Here is an 18,069-nt window from a genome sequence, read left to right on the forward strand (position 1 = left end):
TGAGAGTGTAGGTGTAACAGTGTGGCTTTTTGGAAAAAGTGGTCTTTCAGCCACTGGACCTTGAAACAGAGGATCTGCCTCTGAATCTTGGCGGTATATGAGCTCTTCTCCCATTTCACATAACATGCAAGTGACTTGTCTTTCTGTCTTTCTTCATTGGTCTTTGTTCCCTCTTCTACCAGTTCTACTTTTCTGACTTGTTGCAAGACCAATTTGTTATGACATGGTCTTTGTTATTGGCTGGCTTATTGGTTTTTAATTAAATAGAATTCTCTGATTGGGCACAGGCAAGGTCAGTGGTCTCCACCCTTTGAGTATAGCAAGTTTTCGAATTTTGTTTGTATAAAATGTCTCACGGAGGGGCCATTTTTAAAAAGAGCTCTTTAGACCATTAGTTCATGAGACAGAGATGTTACTCCACTGGAGTAGTGATGGCAGTGATATTTTGGATATTCTGGACATAATAGTTTGTGTCACTGCTTCTTAACCAAAGCTGAAAGGTAGTAGCAAGTCTACATGAAAGCCAAAGAAGAAGCATGAAGCCATGAAAACCATGTTGTTTTTTCAGAGCTAATAGCAAAGCAGCCTGAATTGGGTTGTCCCCATGCTTCTGCCTGCCTCTGATACCAGTGCAGGAAGCCGGAGAATCGGCTGCTTCGGAGTGGTCTGCAGTATTACCTGGGAGTCATACCCACCCTATTCCTTTAAATGCCTCTGTGTTGGTCTCTTTCTTGTGAATGTTGAAGGCATAACGGAAATCCCCTGACCTTTAAAGTTATTCAGAATAATGACTTTGGGAGTCTCTAGCATGCAGCTCTATGATATTACTGATCCAGATAATTTGGTTGCATTTTCCAGGGTGTGCTGTCAATTAGCTTTCCTTTGGAAAGAGAAGGTAAATCACTGTTTTTCACTAGGCATCTGGATTTTGTGTGACTGGCATATTTTTTATCAGCTACTGACTCCCAAAACAACAAAACAATGAAATAGTTAAAACATGCTTTCCTCAAGTATGTACTCAAAAAGTCTGGCAATGGTGTGTGTGTGTGCAAGTGTTTTGATTTCAGAAGGGGAAAGTCTTAATTTAACTCTGTACGATGTGTATATAATAATATAATTTTAAGACACCTGCTTCAAAATAGAAACTAGGATGCTGGAGATAATAACAATAAACAAAAATTAAACCAACTGGGCTCAGTGCCCAGGAAAACTAGCCAGACTCCAAGAACTGGGCAAGGAATAAACTAATAGGGGAGAAAAGGCAGGAATGGATAGAGTTGCAACTGCCTCCATTAAAAATGACTGCTCTGCAGTGTGATCACTGTGGAGGAATTCCATGGGGTCATTTGTCATAATAGTTGGGGTTCCTGCATGCCTCATTTCAATGACAAACTTTCAATGGAACTTACCTTCCTCAGATGTGAATCTTAAAACATGCCCGCAATATACAGTGATCTCGAGTTGTGTTTAAGCTTTTAAAATGTTGTAAATTACTTGGAAGCAAATGGACCAGAAGTAAAAATAGGAGCTCATAACAACTTTAAAGTTAGAAAGCCTTCATGTTTCCCAGGCTTAAATGTTGTGTGATTTACATAAACACAGGAGGAAATTCTCTTTGTGCATTTAGGGGTGTGTGTCTAATACAGGAACCCATGTTTTCCTGTTATTGAAAAGCCTTTTTTAATCTTTTAAGCACATTTTAAGACCTGCCTGTATTCCAGGTGTATTGTTTTCTTTAACATTAAAACGTAAGAGCAGGTCACAGCCATCAGAGAAACCTATTAGGTCTCCCATTTGTGTCATAGGAGACACAGAAAATAAATGAATCGAATTAAATGGATAGACAGAGTCCTGGGCAGACTGGTCATACTGCCTAAATTCAATTAGAGGGAATGGTTGTTCCTATTTGTGAATAGAAGACTATAAAATTTCATCTGATTGTGGGTGTTAAGGGGATGATGATTTCTTAATCATAAAAGTAAATGTAATTGGTATGAAATATTCAGAAGTTTTTAGCAAATATAACTGAAATAATGGGTGATAAACCAAAACATTATTTGAACTTAAAAACAAATCTTCACTAAATTCTGGTTGGAAGCAGAGAGAGTAGATAGTACTCAGGCCATAAAGGTGGTTTTCAGTGCTGGGAAAGTAGGGTTCTCACTAGATCTAAGGGCAGTGGCCACCTTTCCTTTACTCTCCTGCTTTAATGACCCCCGACAATGAAACTGCAATAAGCTATGGAATGCGTGAACTGTAGAGTCTCCCTGCTCACCAACTGTGATTGGAGTAGGTGCTTTCTGTACTTCATCCCTTCAGAATTCTTTTTGCCATCTGTTGAGCATCTGCATAGTTATTCGGAAGTGTGGAATCTGTGGGGTGATTTGAAACAGAGTATGCCACAGATGCATAGTCTTCAGCAAGTCAGTAATTAGGATCATCTTCAATATAGCCAATAATGATTTCTACTTTCTGTAGTTCCTTTCTATTTAATTTGCTAATTCCTATAGCCAGGGTCCAGGAGAAGCTTTTAGGAAATCCCTTTAAAGGCAATTAATTACTTCCTACCCTTGAGTCTCCATGTCACAAAGTAGGCAGATGTAGAAATATTCAGAGTGCCTCTCCTGGTGCCTGATGCTTGACTTCAGTCTGAGAGGTGATGCTGTCCATCTTTAGCACAGAAAGGCTTAGGGGAAGAACTCACTGAGGCTGAGAGAAGAAATTGTCCTTTTCCTACAGGTGTGGAGGTGTGCCCAGAACACCAGATTCAATCATAATTAGATGCAAACTAGATACAAACTGAACAATATTAGAGAGCCAAATAGTTTGGGGATTTTTTGAGTTAGGTATTACTCCTCATCACTGAAGCCTAAGATGTTTACACTGGACTATAAAACTAGAAATATACCTTGCAGTTCTCTAGGGGAGCCAGTTACCTTCATTTCCTTTAAAATTCAGCCTTTCCCAGTGAACCTTACCTGATGCCTGTCAGTACTATATGCTTCTTTTCCTGCAAGCTGTAATTGTGCACTTATAGCCTCCATTGAAGGTGCTTGGTGTTATTCACTTAAGTCATTTTCAGTTTGAATGGGTAAACACATAAATGAAGCAGCCCTTACAATTATATTGTAAACTGCTTCAGAGTGGAGATTATAACATCTATTTCCTTTACGTTCACCCCTGACCAAAGGCACACATATTTATTCATATTCCCTCCTTTCCCCCTCTGCCTTCTCTCTGTTATTGTGCATATACACAGTAGGTGTCCTGTAGAAACAGCACTGAATGTGGAAACAAACCACCAACTTGCAGGTGCACTAATCTGAGTGATCTTTTCTTGGCAGTGACAAACAAGAAACCCACACAGGCGTCCATCACAAAGGTCAAACAGTTTGAAGGCTCCACATCATTTGTTCGGAGATCACAGTGGATGCTCGAGCAGCTTCGCCAGGTTAATGGTATCGATCCTAATGGGGTGAGTGAATTGTCCAATGCTGAGCAAAGGCATTCTTTTCACAAGATGACTCTCTGATTGACCTTGGTAGTGGTAGTGGTGGTTTGAATCATTCTTAAGAAGGCTATTTCTCTATTTCAATTATGTGATTAAAACTTTCGGATACAGAGTCCTTTCTTATGGGAAATTATAAATCTTTTCATCATGTTTAATAGAGGAATCTAACAGAATGCATATTGAAAAAATGTGACCTCCGGTAACATTGATCAGCAAAGTACGAAGTTCAGAGTGCAGATAATCATATCAATGGTTATCAATATGGAAAAAAACATGTTTACCAAAACCTCATTTATCTCCTACTGGCACTAATGACAAGGTGTATTTACCAAAAATCAAGTAAATGAATGGTATCTTTCAGTATGCATTGTGATTCGCTTGCTTTTAATAGGAGAAACATTTTATGGCATAGTTATCTATTCAAAGTACATTCCCGTTGCTCACATGCACACCTCACAAAATGCTAATAAGAATAATAAAATATAAATTGTTACTATAGACTAAAATAGCAAGAGGGAATCTTCCTACCAAAGTTTAGGGGCCAGATTAATGTAGGTCATTGCTGAGAACCTAAAGGAATCCCTTTTCCAGGAAATTGGGAAGATAATACATGGTCTGAATTCTGACATTTGTCAGTGTTTAGTTAGGCTATCTCAATTTGTGTGATACTAGTTTCCTAGGAACATGTATCAATACTGTAAGATTTGGGGTTTGCTTCATAAACAGAGAAATGTAGACTCTCCATACACTTGGATAAAGATGAGCTTTATGATTGTGATCAAAGTCTTTGTTTTAGCCCTTATAAATCTTTTGACAGGAGTAATCTAGAAACAGCAGTTTTTATAGATTGAGATTAGTAGTTATTTCATTGTCTTTTCCAGGATTCGGCAGAGTTTGATTTGTTGTTTGAAAATGCTTTTGACCAGTGGGTAGCCAGCACAGCGTCAGAAAAATGCACCTTCTTCCAGATCCTCCACCATACCTGCCAGAGGTACCTCACAGACAGGAAGCCAGAGTTTATTAACTGCCAATCCAAAATTATGGGAGGTGAGTGGACATTTGTGTGACTTTAGTCATCCTGTTTCTTTAGACTCACTTTTACTTAAGAAGTTAGGAGTTCAGCAGCATAATTAAAGACAAAAACAGGAGAAGAATCAATATGCTCAGAGCTAGACAACATAAGAACCATTCCAGGGAGTTTATTGTATGGTAAATTTAGACACAAAGGTATGTTTTCACTCTTGTCCAAAAGCTGGTCTTTTTTAGAATTAGCCTTCTAGTTCTTATCTGCACTTAGCTAAGATTATTTGAATGATGAGAACAAAACTGATCCCTTATTAGAAAAACCTTTTATTTTGGTTTCTTTACTACCTTTTCTATAATTTCATTGCAGAACACTATTTTCTGGGTTGCCTTTTTCTATTTTTTCTCAAGATGTTTTACAAATATTAATATAAAAATTCCAACAGATGCATCCCCTTTCTTTCAAAAGCGACTCGTGTTTATTCCTTGAATGGCATACAGAGCTGAGTTAGGATGAGTACAGTAAGCCACTGTAAAGGGGTGAGTACCAGCGTTGGCAACATAATGAGAAATGTTTAGAGGGTGCTTAGCACATTTCTTAGGTGGCATTTCTTTTTAGAGAATTGAAACTGTGCTAAAAATGTAAAAGCCTTGACAACTCTGTGAGTTGGGGAAGAGTGTTTATATCATTGGTCTTTTCACTGACCTGTCTCTTGGTTTTGAAAGACTGTTTTTAAAAATGCACCAGCTTTGCCTTAATCAGATGTTAAATGAAGATCACATTAGATACATCACATCTTCTCCTTGGGCTGTATATATGTTTCATATGAACATACAGCAGAATCCATTACTCTGTCCGTAGCAACTGACACACATACTGTCATTTTGCCATTAGTTACTAGAAGTTGTATAGAGAAGTTATTATCCAATTCTTTGGTATTATCCACTGAGGTGTTGGCATTCCTTTTAAGTAGGAAGTTGCTTACATCATAAGAACCTTGAAAGGTCTTTCTTAGGTATTTATGCAGCTTATTTTATTATAGTTTCTCTGTTTAATCCCAGGAAAATACAAGAGGTGATGAATGGTGTATATTTTTTCAAGGGGTCACATCCTATGGTACAAAAGTGAAAAATATTAGACATAGATGTTTAAAGGAAAGAGAATTTCAAACACTGACCTATTTGGAAAATATAATGAGATATAGCTCTGTATCATGTCTGCGCCACCAGTGCTCTTAAAATGACTCCTGCTTTGAAAGTCCAGCCTTAGCGGACTTGGCAGAAGGTTGAAGCATACCAGGCTTAGGACCACAGATGGCCACATTTTCAGTGAATGGAAAGTTGGCCAGGAAATCCCAGGTTTCCCTCATTCTTCATAAGGTGGAGTTTGCTCTGATAGCCTAGAATCACATTTGTTTCTTAATCTTCAATTCCTGCTGTGAAGTATTTTTCTCTTCTGTGTCCATATGGTCAGTAGCTTGCATGGCTAGCATGTAAGCACAGAGTCTCTTCTCAAAATAATGTGACATTATGGATTTGAAATTTCTGTTGCTCTTGGAGAAAGACTCCCCTCAAGCATTGCACTTCATGTTCCGTCCTGGGCAGTGTGGCCAGAAACAGCAAGTGCCATAGAAACTACTGCACTTCCTCAGAATGGAAATGTGGATGGAAGCAAAAAGGCCACACACTCACTGTCCTTCCAAGGGAAACGAGCTACCTCCTTCATTCTAAGGTTAGGGATAGCTTTGCTGACTCTTCCTCTTCCTCCCTTAACAGACTGCACTAGGCAGTCCCCCTGCTCTGTTTCCCCTAAAGGTCTCATTTCTTCTCTAGGAACAGGCTTTTTCTTTCCTTCATTCAATTACAGTTCATTATCCAATCATACAATAAATGAGAACTAAGAACGTACTACATGCTAGTCACTGTGCTACGTACTGGATATAGAGAATAATTCTATATTTGGTTCCTTAATAGACCCTAATTGCCACTACTCAAATCCCAGACTGATAGATCTCTAATTTGTTCTTCCTTTGCCTTCCTGAATATCCTCAGACCTTCCCACACAGCCCCACCACACTGCTTCTGTCCTTCATTGAGCCAGCCCTTCAGCTTTCTTTCATTGCCTTGTGAACCCCAAATTATGCAGAGCTGAGATGGGAACACATATGTCCAATGTTAAATTGTTGGTATGTGTATTTAGGCAAGCTGAATATTGGTTTCCTGTAGTAAGAAAAAATTAGAATAAGTTAATAAAACCAAATGCCAGAATTGCCTTTGCCCTGTGTGACTGTAGGTGTGTCTCTCAGCTGCTCTAGACTTCAGTTTTCCCAGGTGTCACATGTAGAGGTTAGACTAGATGCTATATAAAATCTCTTTCAGTTCCATCACTTTGAAAGTCTGTAATTCCTAAATTATAGTTTTATTGTGTAGGTTAATTGCTTCTTATCTAAAGAATCAAAGATTTAGTGCAATTAAATATTGACAAGTCCTGGATTACTAAGGAAGGCACAAAAAGGTTTAGATTAAGCATGTAGTAATTTGTTGGCAGCACATATAACCTTAATGAATGCAGCATGTCTTAAACAGTTGCTTATGCTTAATAATAGTTGTGCCAACACACCCTGATAAATTAGTATGCCGATTAGTCTTCTTTTCTGCCAGCTGTCACACTTCTGAGACTTCAAAATTAGGTGCTTCTGGGGCCACTACATTCTAACCTCTTTAACTTTTGGGTATCTTCCACATCTTTAGGATATGAAATCTGTTGCCAGTTTCACAGTATCTTTTGGTCTCTTCCTATAGTATGGGCCACAAGTCCTAGATACCATTGTTTCTTATACCATGCAATAGGATAGTTTTATTATTTTAAAGAACTAATACTGGTGTTAGTATTCTGCCCAACACCAGATTCTGTACATATGTTATCTAATTTAATTTTTATAGCAGACTTTGGAAATATACTTAATCAACTCCATTTTATAGAGAAGGAAGCAGAATCAGAGAGATCAAATAGCTTGCCAAGGGTCATATAACTAGTAAGTAGTAAAGATAAGATGCCAGGGCAGGCCCACTCATTGGTTCCTTAAAGCCACTGAGTGGCATGCTCCAGGAAACACCATTGACATTGTCTTTGTTATGAATGGTGCCCCCTAGAGTTGTACATGAATTGCTGGGAATATTTTAGCCACTACATTCCTGGGTATTAAAAAGGGAGGTGGGAGAAAACCCGCCTTTATGGATAGTTTTAACTTTTTTCCTAATTTTGTCCCAGGAAAATATTTAAGATAATTCTTAAGCTATTTTTTTCATCCTAAGAACAATCGAGTCATCAAGCACCTTTAAAATCATCTTGCTTTTTGTTTTTTGTGTTTGTCCACCAGAACTTCAATAGAGGAAATAGATGAAAGCACTGGGAAGACAGTGCAGCCCTAGCCACCTACAGGGCCTCTCAGGTACTCTATGCCAACCTAAAATAATGAAAAGGGTCAGAATCTAGATTAAAGAGACTTTAAGTGCAAAGGTTGAGGACAAGCCCACCCAAGAAGCACAGATTCCTAACAATGGAAGTCAGTGTTACAAAGCGTAGACGTGTGAGATTGCTTATGTAGACAAAGCCTGGGGAATTTTAGCAGAATTTCAGCATCTTTCTATGTAAGGCTTAATACATAATCACAATGACCTGATTAGTTCAGATGGTCCTCCTCTTTTGAGAAAAGTACATTTAACATTCCATTGCAGTTACTGCAGATGTAACTGTCATGGGGTCCCTGTTCAGAGCACCATCTAGTCTGAGTTAGGTCAGGAGATAGGTCAGGACAATAAAGAAGGCAGTTAATCTCTAACAAAGATTTGTGACTGGAAGGTAGAGGTCTGGTCTCTGGTCTCCTAGTCACTTACAGAACAAAAACAATGAGGAAGAGAGTTAAGCTGTAATCTAAGAAGTAGAATTGCAAAACATGCTACATGACTCAGATCACAGCCACATCTCTCTCAAAGCTTAAAGTGTTTTTGGGGGTTCCAACAGCTTTTAAATTGTATTTATTTTCACAGCTGTATCTGGACCAACCCTGTCATTGGGAAAACTGAGGCCCAGCAATTTTGAATGACTTTGTCAAGGCCAGGGACTATGCAACAACCTACAGGATTGAAGGCAGAGGTGGGCAGCCAGGTCTGGCTGCTGAGATGTGACATGACCACATGAGTGACAGGGGTCCCTGAAAGTACAGTCTTTAGTTCATCTGGTTTGGATTTACTTCTTCTGAAATGGTAGCTTTTATTTTCTCTATGTTTATTGTAAACAGAAATGATGTTATACTGTTATACGTGTGATGACACATTTGTACTTCAAAGGTGCCTCAAAGGAGTTAATAACATGTTATTAGACTCCACAGGAGGGACTTGCTTTCAGCTAATTCATTTCAAACAGATGTTGAGAATGATGGTTCTATCGCAAGGACAAAAAACCAAACACCGCATGTTCTCACTCATAGGTGGGAATTGAACAGTGAGAACACATGGACATAGGAAGGGGAACATCATACACCGGGGCCTGTTGTGGGGTGGGGGGAGGGGGGAGGGATAGCATTAGGAGATATACCTAATGCTAAATGACGAGTTACTGGGTACAGCACACCAACATGGCACATGTATACATGTGTAACTAACCTGCATGTTGTGCACATGTACCCTAGAACTTAAAGTATAATAAAAAAAAAAAGAGACGTGGTCTGCCCCAAATAGATTGTCAGTATAGATAACGGGTATGCCGTATTAGGTCAAGGTCCCAAGGAAGACTTTGTTACTTTACTTACATCAGTATTCTTTAAATGTGAGCAAATCCCACATGGCTCCCACATTGCTATTTCATTTGTGTTGACCAGTTTATAATGATTACTGTTGGCCTAGTATTCATATGCCTAATACTGTGAACTGTAGAACTCTTTGGTGATACTGGCAATTTCTATATTAGAACCACAAAGTAGGTTCTTTGCAAACCCATTTTCTTTTTCATTAAGAGGTATAAATTATTTGCAAGAAAAAATAATTTATTCTTCAAGATAAGCATAAACTGAAGCATATCTAAGCCTTTTTCTTGAACTCTGAGCCCGAATACCCTAGCTAACTCATTCAGTTCCCTCTTAACTATTTCACCTGTTGTATGTCATCCTTCAGTGATTCCACAATCATTTACTCAGCGCTATGTAAATGTGCTAAACTAGCTGTGGAGATCCAACCACACAGTAGGCACCTTCACCAGCTTGACTTACTTTCTGGACATATCAGATGTAAATAGACGTGAAACATTGCCATGACAGTAAGGGGATGGCTGAGCTGGAGGTTAAAGGATGGTTAGCAGTTGCCAGACAGAAAAGGGCAAGATGAAATTAGCTCTCTCTTATTGCAACAGTTAATCCAGACAATTTTATTTCAATGTTAGCTGTATTCAGAATTTGAATGTGGCAGATTGTTTTTTCACAAAGCAGGCTATTTTGAAGTGCCATATATTTTCATCATCATCAAAGGGTATTTCTTAAGCATTACGTTTCTATGCACAGCCCTTCAGATGATAGTATAAAGCCCAGACTTCAGAGCTCTATTAGAATTCTAGGGACACAGATGTCTCTGATGTCACCTTCACACCAGGCTGGCCCTCACTTGCCCCTGCTGATTGGTATGCTAAAGGAAACCCAATGGCTTTACTCTGGATTCCCCCAGGATAGGATAGAATCTCAGGATTCAATCAAACTGTGACTTTGTTTGTTCTTTTCTTCCAAACAATACAAAGTCATCCCTAGGTGAGGTGTACAACTATTTCACCTTGTGCGTGTCCCAGGCATGGAAAAAAAAAGTGATTGGTGTGGTCATTCTTAATCCCAATATATTAATATAGTACTTTAAAGGAATCTATAACATTTGCCATGATTTTTATGTTATTTTTCCTTCCGTTTTAACTCTGTCAATGAATAAAGACTTTGGAGTGTGAACCTCACACTCCTACGCGTGCTGCAACCAGGGGTGCATTAGAATGAATTGTTTATTTCTCAAGAATAAAGTCGTGTATAATTTTTCCCCTAGGGGTCAAACTTTAATATCCTTGGGAGATGCACACACACATATTAGAGATTATAATTCACAGAGACAAGTTGTATTAAAACCACCATATGGTTGCTTCTTGATGCCTGAATGTAGACACAGAACATCAGAGGAGGCCAGGCTTCTTAGCTGATTCACTGTTGTGACAGTGCAGTGAAATGTTTCTTATAGTTCTTTAAATCAACAGGAATCCATGGCATAGTTCCTCCAGTGACTATTTTTGTTGCCCTCGGGAAAATAATAAACTTCAGTTTCCTCCACCAAGTACAGATGAGGAAAATGATTCATGAGGAACTAGCCCAAGATCCCACAGCCATTAAGAGATACAGCTGATGTTTCAGTCAAGACCTGCTACTTAGTCCTCATCTATTAAATGGAGACCGTTTGACTTCCACGTTCCCTTAATAAGCACAAGTCTTCTTTTCCTTATATCAATTCAGCTAAGCAAAAGGGGGGATGACACCAATTTAACAAGATCTTTGTGTGAATTCAGTTGAAAATTATGTTTGAAAGTTCTCCGTAAATTATGTTACATAATTGTATTAATCATGTACACACACAGACTTAGCCACTCTTCCATCACTCCATCCTCCTCATTGCAGCCAATATATCTTTTCCTAGACAGCATGATATTTCATTTAAGACTTGTCTTAAATGAAAGTTCTTTCAGAGAGAGAAAGAAGCTAAGACTAAAAGCAAAATAAAAGCATCAATACAAACAACAGTACAAATATTTAAAGCATAGAATCAGAAAAGCCCAGTTTGGAAGTTTTGTGTTTTTGTTATTGGGATCCCAGCAGTGTACCCACTGCATCAAACACAAATGTTTTTATAGTCCTATGTGACCCATCAAAGTAACCATCTGATATTGGCTGAGCACTATTAGGGACATGACATTCAGCAGAAACTGTGAGATGTTTTTGGATAGGAATCTTTCATGTATTTTTTTAAGTTGAGGATGACATTACTAGTCATTATGTTTTGTATGTGTGTGTTTTCTCATATTTCCTCATTCAGCCATTCAACATCATCTTGTTCCCAGAGAGGTAGATACTTGTATTTTAAGTGAAAAAATTGGAAGTAACTAAGGACTACTTCCTTAGGTTCCATCCAATTCTGTGTGTGATATAAATGACTAGAAACTAAGGAAAAATGGGTCACAGATGCAATTTTTTTTTCACTGCTCATTGGCTGTAAACTACGCTGAAATGCATGCTGTGAAACAGCTGGTGGGTTATAGTTAGTCATCCTGAGCTAGGAGTGGCTTTGTGCATTAAAATGCTTTTGAGTCATATCTCTTCATCAAAATTTTGTACCAAACCAAGACTTACGTAAAGGTACTTCCAAAATACCATTTTTGTCTGGACAAGGATTGTAAACATGTTTTGTCTATGCCATCGTTAAATAACCTGCAGTAGATAAGAGCCGTTCCTATTTTCAGAATCAACCAGAAGACATAAATATACAACTTGATCTAGAAGAAAAGAGCACAGACTGGATTCACTTACCCTTCTCTTTGACAGCATCACTCATTAGCTGTGTAACTTCGTCTGAGCTGCTTAAGTTATACTCAGCATCTCTATGCTTTTCTGTGTCATGGATACAACATATGCCTTGAAGGGATGATATGAGGATTAAAGTAAATTATAAAGGGTTAAATCAAATGGGATTTTTGAAAAATGCCAGTACATGCCTAAATATTCTATGTTTTTAAACACTACAAATATGCATATTCATAATATTTCATAATTTCTCCCAGCATATTTATCAAAAGCCTTTTCTGAAAGAAGCAAGGGAATATTCTTGAGCTTTCCTAATCTGTGTTAGCCATAAGAATTGGGGGGAAAAGAATTTCTTTGTTCCAAGTGAGAAAGAGCTGAGCTATACTATAGATATTTCAAATGTCTGGGATGCTGAGTTGTTTGCTATGCTTTATAGAATGCTGATTGTGTTGCATTTTATGTTTGACATTTATAGAGTGCACATGTTACTGCTGACTTAACCAAAACAACAATGTTTAAAATATATCAAGTAACACTGTGCCAGAGATCAGGGCACATAATTCAGATCTTCCAGTGGGAAAGAAAAAAACCTAAAACATGTTTTCTGAACTTTACAAGAGAATGGAAATATTCCTTTTCCACCAGCATGTCCTCAGCCTAGAATAATTCCTTGAGTCCACCTCTTTCTACTTCCAAAACTAGAGATACATGAGTCAGAGGTAAAATTACTTAACATTGTTAGACATGAAGTGGTAGTTCTGAAACAGACATAAAAGGCATTCTGCATTATGCTCATACATTTAAATTTACAGACATATGAAAGTTTTTTAAAATTTTGGGAGACATAAATTTGCCAACCATTTTCGAAGGAAGGATGTTTTCTAAAATCTTTACATCTACTATCATCGTAATTTCAGAAAAGAAAGTTTAACATTAACAATAAAAGATAAAAGGATATAATCTCTGAGACTAAAGGGGCTGTTCTTAAGTTAGAAACATTTACCTTTATGAAAAGCTTACTTCATTGTGCTTATTTCACGTAGGCAGTAAAAACTCTACCATCCACTGGCATTTAAAAGCTGTTGTTCTGCTGTAACATAGAAGCATCAAGAACTAAAAAGTACATGGAATTTTAGTGAAGAGAAGCTGTAAATTCTCAAGAACAATAACACAGCTAATGAGTGATGCCATCAAAGAGAAGGATAAGTAAATCCAGTCTGTGCTCTTTTCTTTGTCATTTAGTAATTTGTCAAATTCACCCCCACTTCTGGGGAAGCCATTCAGAATACACACTCTTTGGAGAGCAGATGAGAATATAATCTTCAAGGTTGAAGGCTATAGTCCTATTCCATACCTGGAATAGAGGTTAGAAATTTGAGCATAGTATATGAGAAACTGTACAGGAATATGAGATTTCTAAAACCTTTAGTGAAGGGGTAAATAAAATGGTCTTTTTTGTTCACATTATGTGATAAACTTCTAAAAATTTTAACCATGTTTCTGATCATTAAAGTAAGGTTGAATAATAAGATTTAGCATAGGTAGTTCTTTGAAAATTGGACATTGATTTAAAAATCTAAAGTTGAAAACTTCAAATTTGTAGGAGCAAACATTCCTTACTTATCCTTCTACCTGCAGTATACCTACCCAGGACTAGGTTCATTTCAAGAAGTTAGAGCATTAGAGTTGCCAGATTTCACCAATAAAAATGCAGGACATGTTACTTGCAACATATTTATACTAAAAAATGATCCATTATTCAGCTGGAATTCAAATTTTGCTGGATGTCATTTTTATCTGGCAACCTTTATGGACATCCACTCTCCCAGTTTGTAGCCAGCCAAAACAAATATGGAAAACAAAGAACGTTTATGGTATGTAGACAAATAAACCTTATGGTGGCCAAACGATTATAAGGGCTTTGGGAGAATTTGAGATGGAGATCTCAAAGGCGTAATGTGTTAGTCATTCAAAGATACAAACAGAAAGAAAAATATGAGACAGGCTGCTAAAGGGATATTCAGAGAACTTAGAAAATTAGTGTTATATTGTGGCTACTCTACATAGAATAATGCTGTAAAATGCAAATTATAGGTAGTAGGAAATATTAGAATTTCACTAAAGAACTTTTATAACTGAACATCAAATTCCTGGTTAATTTTGCGGGAAAGATAGTTCAGTTTTGAGTCAGAATGTCTTTGGCTTGGTTTTCAGGAGTTAGTTTATTGTTAATAATAAAAGGAGCCTGCCGTAGACTCTTGGGGGCACCCAGCAAAACAAAGGCTCTCATTCACGGAGGAAGAGAGAAAAGCTTACATTCCAAAGAACTCTAAGATACATTGTCTTTCAGTTCTGGACTCTAGAAACCTAAAATCAGTGAGTAGGGCTGTGTCCTTCTGGAGGCCCCAGGGAAGAATTTGTTTCCTTGCCTTTTCCACCTTCTAGAAGCTGATTATGTTCCTTGGTTCATGGTCCCCTCCTAAATGTTCAAAGCCCCCAGCATCCTCAAATCTCTTTCTCTGTCTCTGACACCCCTGCCTTCCTTTGTGTTTATATTGGGTCCACCCAGGTAACTCAGCATAATCTTCCCCTCTGGAGATACTTATCATATCTGCAAAGTCCCTCTTACCATGCACAGCTTCTGGGGACTAGAGTGTGGACAAGTTTGGGAAGCCATTATTCTTCCTACCACACCATTTTCTTAAACAATTCTGAAAGCTGTAATATACTCTATTGTGTAATATTGTCCTACATTTAATTTTTTATAAGATATACTTTTATATATGTCCTATAGACTATATTACTTCTGCTAATCTGTTCTAATTTCAGACATTTAAATTTAGAAGCACCTAAACTTTTTATGAAGACCCAGTACTTAGGTGACTAAAAGGGCTTGCCATGTTCTGTAATATCAAAAAGTTCCTTACTTTAGCAGCTGCTATACTTCTACCTTGGCTCTTTCTCTTTACTTAAGGGATTTGTTTTCCTTAATAATTACATGGGTTTTTTACACATTTCTTAGGGTACTTGATAGTTAAAGCTTTTGATGGCCAGGCGCGGTGGCTCATGCCTGTAATCCCAGCACTTTGGGAGGCCAAGGTGGGCGGATCACGAGGTCAGGAGATTGAGACCATCCTGGCTAACACGGTGAAACCCCACCTCTGTTAAAAGTACAAAAAAATTAGCCAGGCCTGGTGGCACATGCCTGTAGTCGCAGCTACTCGGGAGGCTGAGGCAGGAGAATCGCTTGAACCTGAGAGGCGGAGGTTGCAGTGAGCTGAGATCACGCCACTGCATTCCAGCCTGGGCGACAGAGTGAGACTCCACCTCAAAAAAAAAAAAAAAAAAAAAAAGCTTTTGATGATGGAGATATTGAAAATCAGTTGATTTTGTTAAAAAATCATTCTTTTCCTTGATATGTCTCTTCCCTGTCTCCTCCTAAAATCATCATAATGCCCCACTTGTAAATAACTTGGTGGTGTTCCTCTTGAGAGACTAACAATTCCCTTTTCAGCTTTGATAAAAGATGTCAAGGTCAAGTTTATTTAATATATAATCATTACAGACAAATTCACATTCACTGGCTGGATTTACCTCTTTAATTCAATATACATTTAAAAGTGATTCAACATGAGCACCTGAAATGCAGTTTTCATGTTAATTTAACAATTTTCTGTATCACTCAGGGTATGTAATCCCTTCACTATACCGTTGAATTATTATTTTTAGGATCTGTTTCTACTCACAGAACACTTCTGACACCAGCTATGTGGGTTTTCCACACCAAGTAGCTCTCCAATTCTTGGGAGCATCAATTGGGTACCCTACAATTTAATCCAGTTCTGACACTAACTACCCAGAATTAGTGCAGACCCTGCTGGTTAAGGGCTCAGTCCCACCCCACTTCAGATGCCAGTCACAAGTAGTTGGGTCCTCAGGTTACCCGTACGTCTGTCCGACTTGGCTACAAATTGGAGGTTCCCATGATCTCTTCCTCAGGTTTGATAATGTGCTATACCAGCTCACAGAACTCAGGGAAATCCTTTACTTACATGTACAGGTGTATTATAAAGGATATTATAAAGAATGTAAATGAACAGCCAGATGAAGAGATACATAGGGCAAGGTCCAGAAGAGTCCGGAGCATAGCGGCTTCTGTCCCCATGGAGTTGAGGTGCGCTACCCTCCCTGCCCATGGGTGTGTTCACCAGCCTGAAAGCTCTCTAGATCCCATCATTTAGGGGCTTCTACTGGGGTTTCATTACCTAATTATGATTGATTAAGTCATTAAGCCATTGGTGATTGACTGTATCTCCAGCCTCTCTCCCCTCCCTGGAGGTCAGGATGAGGGGGTGGGGCCGAAAGTTAAAACCCTCTAATCTCATGACTGGTTTAGCAGCCAGCCCCTAACCTCCAAAAGTCACCTCATAAACTCAGGTATTGTTGAAGGGGGCTTATTACAAATAACAAAAGATACTCCTCTCATTCCTGTCATGCAGGGAATTCCAAGGGTTTTAGGAGCTCTGTGCCAGGAACTGAGGGCAGAGACCAAATATATATTCTTACTGTGTCACATGTTGTTTATAAATCTTGTCTTCCTGGTAGGATGTGGTATGATGTCATTAAAAAGATAAAGGCTTTCAATACACAGATCTGGGTTTGAATTTCTGGTCTGTCACTTACTGGACAGAGCAGGTCTGTTATGGGTCTGTGGATGAATTACTTAAACTGTAAGCTTGACTTCCTCTTTTTAAACAGAATACTAATGCTTGCCCTGTAGTAAGTTGTAAGGATTTAACAAGATCATGTATAAAACATATAGCATGGTGCATAGGGAGTACCACGGAACATCGTGAGCACTCAGTGGGAGCTTATAATTAATGTCTTCTTTTAATCCTGTCTTCCTGTTGTCCTGCCTTCCCTCCTGTTAAGGGAAATTTGTATAGGACCTGATTTCTCCCTGGACACAGGAGATAATGGAAGTAGAGAAACATGGCTTTGAGTGTCCCTTAGGTCAGATACAGTAGAAGTACAGTTGTCTGTATTTATATGTATTTGTATTTATATGTATTTGTATTTACATTTTTCTTGCCTTCCAGGAAAAAAGCCTGTGAATGCTAATAACACTGATAGTCACCATACTAAATCCCTACTATATACCAGGCAATTTTTTAGTTTACATTTAACTACAAAAAGTAGTTATCGTTATTCCTGCTTTACAGGTGAAGAAACAGCCTCAGAGAGGTTATTTATCTACCCTGAAATCATATCCATAATAAAGGGCAGTGAAGATTTGAACCCAAGTCTATCTCCAGAATCTGTTCTTTCCCCCTGCCCCATTAGAGAGAGAAAATAGAAAAATTCTTCAAAGCAACTATCTTTTTTTTTTTTTTCCTTATACTTTAAGTTCTGGGATACATGTGCAGAACGTGCAGGTTTGTGACAAAAGTATACATGTGCCATGGTGGTTTGCTACACCCATCAACCAATCATCTACATTAGGCATTTCTGCTAATGCTATCCCTCCCCTTGCCCCCAACCCCCTGACAGGCCCCAGTGTGTGATGTTCCCCTCCCTCTGTCAATGTGTTTTCATTGTTCAACTCCCATTTATGAGTGAGAACATGCAGTGTTTGGTTTTGTGTTCCTGTGTTAGTTTGCTTAGAATAATGGTTTCCAGCTTCATCCATGTCCCTGAGAATGAGAATGACATGAAGTCATTCTTTTTTTATGGCTGTATAGTATTCCATGGTATATGTGTGCCACATTTTCTTTATCCAGTCTATCATTTATGGGCATTTGGGTTGGTTCCATGTCTTTGTTATTGTAAATAGTGCCACAATAAACATACTTGTGCATGTATCTTTATAGTAGAATGATTTATAATCCTTTGGGTATATACCCAGTAATGGGATTGCTGGGTCAAATGGTATTTTCTAGA

General features: G+C 38.3%; 1 protein-coding gene across 7 annotated transcripts in view; it reads left to right on the forward strand.

Annotated features, from left to right (window-relative positions):
• Nucleotides 1-18,069, forward strand: part of STXBP6 (syntaxin binding protein 6) — a 238,706-nt gene that overhangs the window by 188,620 nt on the left and 32,017 nt on the right. For all 7 annotated transcript variants that reach the window (XM_019010233.3, XM_055361146.1, XM_055361144.2 and 4 more), the window contains 2 exons: nt 3,345-3,475; nt 4,393-4,558. In XM_019010233.3, coding sequence (XP_018865778.1) covers nt 3,345-3,475; nt 4,393-4,558 — 297 coding nt within the window. The remainder of the gene's footprint in view (nt 1-3,344; nt 3,476-4,392; nt 4,559-18,069) is intronic.

The sequence above is a fragment of the Gorilla gorilla genome, chromosome 15, assembly GCF_029281585.2.
Source record: "Gorilla gorilla gorilla isolate KB3781 chromosome 15, NHGRI_mGorGor1-v2.1_pri, whole genome shotgun sequence".
Lineage (NCBI taxonomy): Eukaryota > Metazoa > Chordata > Mammalia > Primates > Hominidae > Gorilla > Gorilla gorilla.